General features: G+C 48.8%; 1 protein-coding gene across 6 annotated transcripts in view; it reads right to left on the reverse strand.

Annotated features, from left to right (window-relative positions):
- The window catches only part of myo1b (myosin IB), a 95,805-nt gene that overhangs the window by 36,935 nt on the left and 46,492 nt on the right, over positions 1-12,378 (reverse strand). For all 6 annotated transcript variants that reach the window (XM_069197218.1, XM_069197221.1, XM_069197220.1 and 3 more), the window contains exons 5-7: positions 8,566-8,670; positions 4,836-4,882; positions 2,677-2,740 (exon numbers count right to left, since the gene is read on the reverse strand). In XM_069197218.1, coding sequence (XP_069053319.1) covers positions 2,677-2,740; positions 4,836-4,882; positions 8,566-8,670 — 216 coding nt within the window. The remainder of the gene's footprint in view (positions 1-2,676; positions 2,741-4,835; positions 4,883-8,565; positions 8,671-12,378) is intronic.

Below are 12,378 nucleotides of genomic sequence, written 5' to 3' on the forward strand. Positions count from 1 at the left end.
AATGAATGAAACGTGGAAGTCTGCCCACTCTCGTCTGGAACTCTGCAGGAGCTTAGAAGTTACATTTTAAACCACGCCTCGTGACCTCCACTTCAGAAAATGGGGGTACTATTAATCAGCCCTTAGCAACTTGAAGATTGTGCTTACTTTCTGTGCCCTACAACTCGGTAACAATCAAATTTCATTTTTTGTTTTTCGTACAATTGCTGTGGAGGCTACATTATTTTTTATTATAATAGAACATCAGATGTTGCTGCAGGTTCTACAAACAGCCTCCACTCTAAAGGGTAAGGCAGCTGAAGGTGTTCTTGGAGAAACTTCCCCAGGGAAACTTGGCACGCTGCCTCATAGTTCCACCCACACATTGAATGCAGTATAGAGCACAGCGTCTCAGACATGTTTTTCATACAGTTTCCAGTTTCACAGTATAAAAAAACGGTGTTCACCCACAGCAAGCATTATTTTCCCTCTGAGAAACAAATGCGACCTTTTATGCACACAACCTTTTTTTCTGTCCACAAGAATGTCGGATCAGCAAACAGCCCAGTCAGTCACAAACAAGACAACTTCCTAAAGATTTTGCCCCAGTGCAAAAAGAACTCCACGTTTTTAAATACCAAACTCTCTTCGCCTTGGTACCGATATGGTCTTTTGCAATGTTTGCACGTCACCCATGAGAATGTTGAGCAAAATTCGGGCAACGCTGGAAAAAAGATGCTCCCGTGTGTGAGAGAGCCAAGGTTTGGCTGGTAGCCTTTGAAGAAATATCCTCAAAAAAAATAAACTGCTCGTCCTATTTTATCTACAAAAACAAAAGTTCAGCGGCAGTCTGTTTGCATAAATCAGGCATTCAGGAGAAGTTTCCTATCAGCAGGGCAGAGCAACCACAGGAGTCTCACAATATTTAATAATTCATAGGCACAGACTTGAAAGGAAGAACAATTCTAAACCCACACTGTCAGGTTTGCTTCTAAGCTAATTATGATCTGTAAGAGGTGGGCGGGGTGTGTAGAGAATCAAAGATAAATGCGTATAACTCATTAATATGCAATTAAGCAAAGAAAAAAGATTATTTCGTTCGAAATCCGCTGCTGGGCCGATGCCACATTGCTGTGGGATCCGCAACCACAGTTTCTACAGGACGTCCCGCTAACTGCATTTGCCAATTAATGTGGGGGGGGGTCCATTTCACTGGCTGGTAGTGTAACCCATGTGCACACTGACAGGCTCGGCAACGTTTGTCCACCCTGCAGCTCAGAGCAGAGTGGAGACCATCTACACCAGTGCAGCAACCCAGCATGCTGTCCACAGTCCACACACTGCTCAGCCAGCTCGAGAGCAGAGTGGGCGGCCAGTACCTTCCAGTCAGTGAACTGGAAGAATTCTGCATGAAATGAACACTGTGATAAAACTAATACAGTGTACGTGTGAAATGAGGAGATGAGTAAACTCTTCTACTTGATGCACGAGAGTTTAGCACGATACGACGAGAGAGCTGGATTCATGCATACGCCCCAGCAAGCAGGTTCCAAGTCTGTGCCACAGATCACGAGCTACATCCGGTGCTCTCTCCTGCTCTCAGAGGGCTGAAGCGCGCTGTGGGCTTGGACTCTGCATCGCTGGCCCAGTTCAAAACACCCACGACCTGTATTGAACTGCTCGGAACACAGGCCTATTCAGCTTCCCGTATCTGTAAAACCAGCTAAGATGGGGATGCTGCCTTACTGGCTAATCCAATACAAGTCTCAGAAATTCCTTGCTGGAACATCCTTCCACTACAGCAGCATTAGGAATGAAACTGGTCTTCGGAAAAGTGACAGACTCGTTGGTGCGAGGCGTCAGGGTAATCCCGAGTCAGAGAGCAGTGCAGAGTGGTAGTTTAACCCTCACAGGGTGAGACCCTCCCCCAGGACGCCAGCTCATCACACAGCCACATACAGATAACAGGCATTCAACTTCTAAAAACACACCGGCCATTGAAATGGCTGTCTGCAGCCCCTCTTTAACTGAGGCCACACAAGGTCCATGGTTATACTGGGAATACATGGTTATACACCTGCTGGACTTCAACAACAGCAAGTGGGCACAAGGGGAAACTGTTTCCAAACAACATCCAACAAAAGGAGGCACTTTCTTCTTTAAACAAAGGGTTGTGGGAGTATGGAAGAAGCACGAGCGGGCAAGGTGCTGGAGCCGATAAATTTGCTTCTTTCAAGAAGGCAGTAAAGAAATATACCGTGTTTCAAGAAACAGCAGCACAGTTTGTTCCCAAGAGATCCTAGGATCGCTTAGCAACTAGTAACCAAAAGAACTGGATGGGCCTCCCGTTTGAAACCCTTCCTGCGCTCTAACAACCTTTTCAAGACAAGCTACGCGACCTGCGAACCATAATGGAGACCAAAAAAAAAGCGGAACTTCACAATTTCCTACAGCGATGTTCCGCCCAGCCTATGAAGAATCTACTGTCGCAGCAGACGGTGCCATTTATCGATACGATCATGAGTTATCCTGTTATGTTACTGCTAAAGATAATTAAAGCAAAAAAATTTAATTAAAGCTACGCCGTGGCGATGACAAACAGCTGCAGACTGTACGATGCCCCGCTGGGGTGAAGACTGGGGCTGCTGTGCAGGATTGCCAGGTGGGCATGAGCTGGCATGCAGAGCTGGTACTCACAGTTGCTGATCACTCCGCCCAGGGGGTCGCCTTTGAAGTCAAACTCTATGTCCATGTACTTCCCCTGCAGAAGCACAAACACAGGTTCTCAGGCAGTTTCAGCAATGCATTTGTCAGAATCTCAAACTCCAGGACTGCAATGCCCTGAATTAACTTGTTTAACAAACCCAGCTTTTGATCCGGACAGAACAACAGAGAAAATTCATTAACGTTTCTTCCTGTTCTCCATGTATTAAACACAGACAATGCCAACATACAGAGGACATACACACATACAGTCTGAATGGCTGGCCTGGTTCGTAATCAATATATTCTCCACGTATGCACCCTGATGTGCAATGTGTAACACATGACCAATTGACCAAGCCTCCTCTAGCGCTTTCTATTATAACAAACTTGACTCTTATTAAAACAGCTATGTGTGAATGAGCAGAAACTTAGATTAAATAAAAATCTTTAACTCACAATGATCAGGTCGTCTACATCAAACCCTCAACTACTCCAAGTAAACTATGCGAAGTGTTGTCTGATCGTCACATTTACTAATCACATTTAATTGACACTGTCAGGTGTTCATTGGCAAAATCTTCTCCTTTAAGCAGCTAGAAAGCTATTTTTTATCTTAGAAAAAATGCCAAATTTACCAGGATTGGGAAAAACAATTAGAATATTGCCGTAGAACTGTGCTTCTGCATCAAGAAAAAAAACTGCAAAAGGAAAATGAACAAAAAAGTGCTTCATGGTGCTGTCTCCTGGGGGTGGGTGGGGTGGGGGGAATCTTACAGGCTGCACTGAAGTGTCTGACCATGCAGTTTTCCGAAACACTAGCCTATAATTCTGCTGCTAATCCCGCACCCATTAGCAGGCAAAGATCACTTCAAGCATGGCCCCTGCTGCAGAGAAAAGTCAATACGAAGCTGACAGGTACTCTCCAAACAGTTCAGGCAGAGTGCTTTCGGAAAGGCACTCCCACTGAGCGCGCTGTCTGGTGTGCATTAGTTTCCTCTCGGGGCAGGAGCAAGGCAGGCAGCCAGCCAGAGCTGCTTATTAAAGAGCAGGTGAAGCAGAGGCAAACAGAGCCCGGAGAGGGCAACGCAGGGCCGTGTGTCCCCAGCACTGTGCTCGTGCCTGGCCTGCTCCACCAGGTGTAAGTTTAACCCTGAGCCTCACTCGCTCATGAACGCCATGTCGCCTATCATCGTCACCCTTTTCATTCTGTTACTGGCCCCCAGCTCAGGGTGTGAATTAGGGCATAAAGCCAGACCCCGTTCGGTAAGACTCTCAAGAAGGGGAAAGGTGAGCTGGCGAAGAAAGACAGGGTGGACAAGAGGGCATGGCCTGGCAAACAGTTTTTGAAGTCTATTTTTTGTTAGAAACCGCCAGTTCCTTTTTTATTCCCCTCGCCCGAGTCTCAAACGGTGTTTCTCACTTCTGCGGCCGCAGGGGACCCCAGGACCTGCCCACCCTGGACCTCCAGCTCCTCACCCCTGCATGAGCCAGGGAGCCCGCAGAGGGGGCGCTGCGCTGGCCCAGAGTCGGCAGATCCCACCTCACCCCTCCACTCGCTGTGTCGAGACCGCAGGTGACCTGACCCGGGCTCGAACCCACGACGCTGGATTGCAGAACCTGGACAAGTGCCTCCCTCCCCCTTTCCCAGTACAGGGCAGGATCTTCTTGCATGGCTCAGTGCGATTCCCTCAGGCCTCACCGCCACACTGCTATTTATTTTATTACTGTGTGTGTTAACATGCTGGGCGGATGCTGTTTATTATCGGCTTTACGTTGTACATTTTTATTGCCCGTCTTCAATTGTATGAGGTCCCCAAACACAAATTCTACGTAAGTAGTTGTTACGGCAATAAAGTATTGAACGTGAACTACAGCTGCTCGTAGCGCCCTGTTCTGCAGTCCTTCAGTGCAGGACAATGCTCTGGGACACGCCTACCCCAGGCAAACACAGGCCTCACAGATTCATACTTGTTTCTCGGGGCAACGCGCGCAGTATTTTACTACCAGTCGTTTTCATTCCCTTCTCACCAACTGCGGGACACTGCAGTCGACACACCACGCAGGCCAAAGGTCTCTGCACTGAGTTATCTTCAGCAAACAGCGGCCTGTTCGAAAGGGCTGGAAAACAAACACAGCCAGGAGATACTTACGAAGCGAGATGAGTTGTCATTCCTCACGGTCTTGGCGTTTCCGAAAGCTAGAGGGAGTGGGGGAAAGACAGCGACAACAACAATAAGAAACAGAATAACATGTCATTCAACTGAGCTCTGAGAAGAAACACCCCAGAAAACATAAGTGATTGGAGAGTCTCACAATTTAAATATCATTTGGAGTATTAACTAGGGATCAGTTCAAGGTGCTTTATTAGCATGACCGATGGGTACAATCAGTGTTGCCAAAGCAAATAAAAATAATAAAATTAACATAGAACAAAACAAAAAATAGAAGTCAAATAAAATCTACAGATCTACCCAGTAGGATTGGGACCTGTTGTGGTTTTGGCAGGAGTGGGAACTCTGGGATTAGATTTCTGAATTTCGGGAAGAGTGTTTCTCTAATCCCAGAGTATCTGTCACAGTGCAGTAGGAAGTGCACCTCTGTCTCTATTTCTCCCTGCTGGCAGTGGGAGCACAGCCTGTCCTCTCTGGGCAGCCAGGTTTGCCTGTGTCGCCCAGTTTCTATGGCCAGGTTGTGGTCACTGAGCCTGTACTTCGTCAGGGTCTGTTTCTGTTTGTTATTTTTTATTTTGGTCAAATATTCAGCTAGTGTGTATTGTCTGTGTATCCTCTCTCTCTCTCTCTGGAGTGAGTGTGTGAACACCCTGGGCACTGCCCCGCTCTCTCTCTCTCTGCAGTGAGTGTGTGAACACCCCGGGCACTGCCCCTCTCTCTCTCTGGAGTGAGTGTGTGAATGCCCTGGGCACTGCCCCTCTCTCTCTCTCTGGAGTGAGTGTGTGAACACCCTGGGCACTGCCCCTCTCTCTCTCTCTGGAGTGAGTGTGCGAATGCCCTGGGCACTGCCCCTCTCTCTCTCTGGAGTGAGTGTGTGAATGCCCTGGGCACTGCCCCTCTCTCTCTCTGGAGTGAGTGTGTGAATGCCCTGGGCACTGCCCCTCTCTCTCTCTGGAGTGAGTGTGTGAATGCCCTGGGCACTGCCCCTCTCTCTCTCTGGAGTGAGTGTGCGAATGCCCTGGGCACTGCCCCTCTCTCTCTCTGGAGTGAGTGTGCGAATGCCCTGGGCACTGCCCCCTCTCTCTCTGGAGTGAGTGTGTGAATGCCCTGGGCACTGCCCCGCTCTCTCTCTCTCTGGAGTGAGTGTGCGAATGCCCTGGGCACTGCCCCTCTCTCTCTCTCTGGAGTGAGTGTGCGAATGCCCTGGGCACTGCCCCCCTCTCTCTCTCTGGAGTGAGTGTGTGAATGCCCTGGGCACTGCCCCGCTCTCTGGAGTGAGTGTGTGAATGCCCTGGGCACTGCCCCTCTCTCTCTGGAGTGAGTGTGTGAATGCCCTGGGCACTGCCCCGCTCTCTGGAGTGAGTGTGTGAATGCCCTGGGCACTGCCCCTCTCTCTCTCTCTGGAGTGAGTGTGTGAATGCCCTGGGCACTGCCCCTCTCTCTCTGGAGTGAGTGTGTGAATGCCCTGGGCACTGCCCCTCTCTCTCTCTCTGGAGTGAGTGTGTGAATGCCCTGGGCACTGCCCCTCTCTCTCTCTCTGGAGTGAGTGTGTGAACGCCCTGGGCACTGCCCCTCTCTCTCTCTGGAGTGAGTGTGTGAACGCCCTGGGCACTGCCCCTCTCTCTCTCTGGAGTGAGTGTGTGAACACCCTGGGCACTGCCCCGCTCTCTGGAGTGGCTCACTCGTGGAGGGCTACCCTGGGCAGTTTGGGGGGCGTGGAGAAGCTCCTCAGCAGCAACGTTCAACGTGTGCTTCAGCCCGTCATGGGTAGATGAGAACTCGCGATGAAAGCCCAAGCACGCAGTTAACGAGAGCTCTGGGGATAGCGCTGCAATGTTCCCAGCTCACTGCAGGAAGTCTGCAGGCCTTCGCGGAGTGTCTCTACCTCATGGGTCATTACTCACAGAAGCTAAACTGTTACAGATGTGACGGAGCGGGAATTGGGGGTGTCTCATGTTACATGCTGCCGCAGTGTTACAGCGTGATGCTGCAGGAAAACACTCATGGCACGCCTGCTCACGACTCAGGATAAACACTGACGGAGGGTTTGCGCCTCAAGGTTGGGCTGCGACGTCGTTGTATCATTTACCAACAATTTATACCCTAGGCTGTGGTCCACTCTGATGTACTGTATCTACTTCAATCTACTTCCACTGGTGCTCAGCTGTGTTAAAAGCTGGTGATACGGCGAGCCAGAAAATGACTGATTCCAGTTCCAAGATGACAGATCCGCAGGACGCCTCATGTCTGGAGATGACGCTGATGCCACATGGCCACTCCAATCATAAGGGATCCCATGTTGGACACCAGCAGTTTCCTGATGACTACGACTTGGTTTATGGGTCTTCTACGATGCGCAATTGTGTTAGCAGCCGTTGTTGTCACTGTATCAGAGTGGTTCCTCCAAATCTTGGAGATGTGCTCTAGGATGACACTGCCAGCTTTCTGGTGGAGTCCGTTTATTGTGGGTGAGAGGAACCTCAACTTCACATGGCAACTTTTATTCCAGGCAATGTGGGAAAAGCACATTGTTTCGCTCTTTCACTCAACCTTTGCAGCATGGAAGTACAATTAAACCCTGCAGGCCACTGATGCATTCGGACCACCTCCGCACATGTAAACGCGTGCATGTTGATCGCACTCACTTCCTTGGGAAAAGGTAAAGCAAAAAGGGGACATGAACTAAGATGCTTTCTACAGGTGCCCCTCACGGCATCACACTCGAGCAGCTCGTTCAGAAGCTAGGAACTGAATCGCTAGAAGCGAAGGCAGTGGCTGTTTGTAAGTGGCACGGGGCTCCAGGTGTTTGCTCAGTGTGAAAAGGTTTTACAAGACCACAGATGGTCATGTTCTTTCAACACAGACGTGTAATCCAGATGTCCAGATGCAGCAGAGGGGGTGAAAGGAATTAAACAGTTTCATTTGCCAGAGATCTTGCAGTACGAAAGAGTAACACAGCTCAACACTGAATATGGTACAGAACAGGGCTTCCCGGCATTGGTTCTGGGGTCACCCAAAACCGCAGGTTTTTTGTTTCAGCTGAGCTCTCAGTTATGCAATTCAACTTTTACCGAAACTAAGAACTGGATTGATCTGAACTCCGTTTCTAGTTTCTAAACATGCTAGAGGTTGTCTTGTAACATGTATTGAGCTTTATAAGTAACTAAAGGCGTGTTTAGCTTTTGAACCGATAAACACTTACATAAGGGATCCCTTATGATTGGAGTGGCCATGTGGCATCAGATGATGCAGAGATTTAGGTCAGTAATGAGCTGGGGTGGGCTGGAATGGGATCCAGTGGGTATGAGGATCCTGGAGACTAGAACTGGGAACCCGTGTACTATTTAATAGTAATGAAACAGGACTAAGTAAGGTGCAATGGAAAGGTCTGCAATAGGAGAGCATTCAGAAATCATCAGGTAAAACATCTACCAACCAAAAGGACTGGGAACAACCTTTATACAGGTTTCTGTGTGTTATTGCTTAAATGTGTAGACTAGCGAACAGGGATAAAGGTTAAAAGCTTGCGAAGGTGGAATAAATAACTTTGAAAAAATAAAGGCAAAGGTAAGAAAGGTAGTGGCGAAACTGGAAAATCAGGAGCAGAAAAACTCTCTCCGATCCTCCAGAGGAGGCAGAGAACTCATGCAGCACAGTGCTTGGGAGCGCCCTGCTGGCCCCTGCTGGACCGGAGCTGTCCTGTACTCACCCTCCAGCACCGGGTTCGACTGCAGCAGCTGCTCCTTCACCTTGTTCACCTCCTGGCCTTTCCCACACACAGCCGCTACATAGGACATCACCAGCTTGCTGGCCTCTGCAACACACACAGGACAGGCCGGGCTCAGGGCACAGCTCCCCCTCGCTCCCCGCAGCCCTTCCTGGCGGCTCCTGCACGGCCCTTGGGCACAACCAGCACCTTCATTGTTAAACCGATTCCTGATGACGATCCATTCAGTAATGAAGGGACTGGCTGTACCAAAACCGTGGACTGGAGCAGACTGGAGCGGATGCGGGCAGAGCAGCCCTGATTCAGCCAAAGACAGCCACGCCTGCTCCGGTAACGAAACCATTCCCCGTCTGGTTTTCACGCCACCTAAGCTCTTAACGACTTAACTGAATAATCTATTTACTTAACTGGCTTAAACTCCAGGTTACAGGTGCTTATCCATGGGGTGTTTTAAGTTACCTTTATACTGTAGCCTTTAGAAGTCAAACCTTCTTTAGATGCAGAAGTTAAAACCAGAATTCCGAAAGGTAAAATTGAGCAGGGGAATTTGTAAAACTTTAAAAGAAGAATAAAAAAAGGATCAAATAAGCTTGTAGAAGATGGAATGTGGCAGCTTGTTGGGAATGTCTGGTAAGTGAATCGGCTGTGGATGTGCAGACAGTATAATCGCTGCCGCTCCACAAAGTAGCTCTCACGTCATTTCAGGGCTGGACAGGTTTCCAGCCGTCCTGGGTGAAGAAATTAGTTTGCACTAGGTAACAGTGGGAAAACGATAAGCTGAGACAGAATGAAAATGAGCAGAGAGACAGCTGTGAAGGCTGCTGGGAAGTGAGCGCTCCTTCAGTCTGTAGAGCAACATGACCGTGACCTTCAGAGAGGGCAGCAGGGCCGGAGCAACACAGACCCACATACTTGACACAGAAAAGCAGCACATTGTGACCAGTGATACTTCCCATGTCATTGAGGAGAAAAGGGCAAGAATACAAGAACAGGAAGAGAGAGAATACCAGTGGACATCTTTAAAATGAACAGTAAAACACCAGCTAGTGGACAAAAGCGGAAACAAAGTGGAAGTGCTTTTAAGGCTCAGAACTCTTTACACAAAGAGTTGTGGGAGAATGGAACAAGGTACCTAGCCATGTGGGCGACGGTGACATCCTAATGTCTTAGTCCACACACAGCTGAAGGGGATCCCCAGACCACCTAACTACTAACAAACAGGCTAGAGGAGCTGAATGGCCTCATTTCTAACCGTTTGATCTTCTAATGACAAGGAGAGATGGGGAGGGGTTGAAAGAAGAGAGAAAGAGGGAAGGAGGAGTGTTGGTGGGGGAAGTGATGTAGACACACACACACGTGGTTTCATTCTCGTCTTAAGACTAATCCAGAAAACCAAATGTAAAGGCAAAGAGCCAGTTGAATAGCGAGGAAGGGTTAACAGCGATGCGCCGCTGGAGAGGGGAAGGAGCAGAGCACAGTCTTGTGATGAGAGGCAATCTGAAGTCTCGACATCCTGCCGGGAGAAGGGGGTTGGGTGGCAGCACTGTGTGGGCGCTTAATCAGATTCAGATCTCCAATGAGGCTTGAAAAAAAAAAGTTTCATACCAACTTAATCTAATACACACTGTGAATAGATCTGCAATGTGATTTAGAAAGCTGAGCCACGGCTTTGTTATAGTGTTTATTTAAAATGCCAATTGCCCCATGTGATATGCCCACACCTTCACTTTTCTGAACCTCCTTCTGGCGTCCTGCTGTCCAGGAGCCTGCGTACAATCTGCCCATCTTCAAACTTAACCAGTGCTTAGCTTCATTGCCCTTCAAAACTTCTTTCTCAGGACAAAAGGTATTTTAACACCTACTGCACGCAGTGGCCGCTGGCAGTGCAGTGTACCCGTCAGGCGTTTCCAGCTTGCGTGGAACAGTAAAGGTGAAAGAGAGAAAATGTCTACAATAGCACCTCCTGAACAATAAAGCCATGCTTTGCTTTTAAGGCTGCAGGCACCAGATGTCAATTTAGCTGTCAAATCCAGACAATGTTCAAAGAGCAGTTAAAACAGCTAAATGAGTATGATAAAAGGCCAAGAAACAATAGCTAAGACCTGGCATGTACAGTAGGCATCATTTACATAGCCCTCTTATATGGAAGAGACAAGCTAGAATACAGCCGAGACACTTAAATGTGGTGTGCTTTTCAATTCTGATGCCGCTGTGCCAGAAGAGGAAAGTACAGCTTTCAACCCACACGTCTTTCAGTCGAGAGAGACTTTTGTTAAGGTTCTCGTGGTAAAGAGGCACTGGAGATTTGTCCCCGCGGCCCTGAGCCGACGAGCTGTGGAAAACCGGGCTCTCCTGAGAGCGAGTCCGGCAGATCTGTTGCCCCGTTCTGTAATTAACACCTCGCAGCAACTCTCTAGCCCTCCCAGGGGAGAAAAGGAGACCTTAAAAACTCCCCCTGCGCTCGGTGTCGCTGCGGTCTGCGCAAGGACAGGGCAGCTTAGGTCAAACCTGAAAGGACGAACACGCTGGAGGAGAAAGGTGACAGGAAGGGCTCGTTCAGGACATCTTTACAGGTGACCAATCCGCACAGACACGGATGAGCTTAAGCAATGAAAAAACTAAAAGGCTAAGAACTCAGTATAAATGAAATAAGGCACTACTTCCATGGAAATCATTAAAAATGCGAATTCTGCAAAGAGCTCTTTTATTTCAAGGCTGTTAATGTTGACCACTGCCCCCTACGAGCTTGGGGCAGGCGATCCCCATTGTGTCCGAGCTCGGACGTTTCTGCCTCAAGGACCCCCACTATCCACAGGTACGTCTGGAACATATTAATCGTTGATGGAAAGCAGCGTTGATTATATGCAGGTGCTGTATCAAGCCTTTATACCTGTGGTTATTAATATACTGTACTGCACAATATAACCAACCATGAGACATATTGTTGAGATCTTGCACTTAATTAAAGCTTATTTAAAAAAAAACAACAAAGCCCACTGCACAGGGGAATGTTCTTGCTCAGTAAAACAAGGGCATGGGATCACAACAGGGGACTCATACAGTTCTAATTCACCCAGTTCTACACGATTTCCTCCTGCGCTGGAGACTAACTGTAAAAATAACTGTAATCGTTTGCACTTATCAGTGACCGACATGGCTTTCGAATCTCCGTTAATGTCTTTGCTCCTCGTGCTCATTCCGTGAACATCGAAGAGACCGACAAGGACGAGACAGCCGGAGGAGAACTTAAGCGGTAAGACAGAGGAGCTGAGCGCCAGTGAGACAGACCCAGATAGGGGCACAGCTGAGCCTCCAGGGAAAGCCGCATTCCAGCAGAAAAAAATAACTACTGAGGCAAAACTGTCTCTACAGCCATCCACCTCCATCTTCCCACACAGGCCTCCTGGCAGTCTGGGGGCAGGAGTGCACATCCCGATCTGACAGGCAGGCCGAGCCGCACGCTAACTCACCGATCCGCACCGGATGACTTTGTATCAGCTCGTCACTGCAGTGTGGCCAACTGACCTCTCTTTCCCGGCACCTTTCCCTGCAGGGCCTTCGTTACTACTAAAGGAGATTGCATAATCTGGACCAGTCAGTTTACTACAAAACCATCTTGGGATCAATCCCCTACTGTGCTCAGTAATAACCTGTCAACTAAACCTTTCAATACAAACACCATGCTACGCTGACAGTTGTGATCCTACGGTGAGGAACAGATTTCGGGTGGCTCCCAGCATGCATCAGTTGAGGCTCAAATTAAACAGTCGCGGCCTGGATCACCGAGCACAGAAA

The sequence above is a fragment of the Lepisosteus oculatus genome, chromosome 12, assembly GCF_040954835.1.
Source record: "Lepisosteus oculatus isolate fLepOcu1 chromosome 12, fLepOcu1.hap2, whole genome shotgun sequence".
Lineage (NCBI taxonomy): Eukaryota > Metazoa > Chordata > Actinopteri > Semionotiformes > Lepisosteidae > Lepisosteus > Lepisosteus oculatus.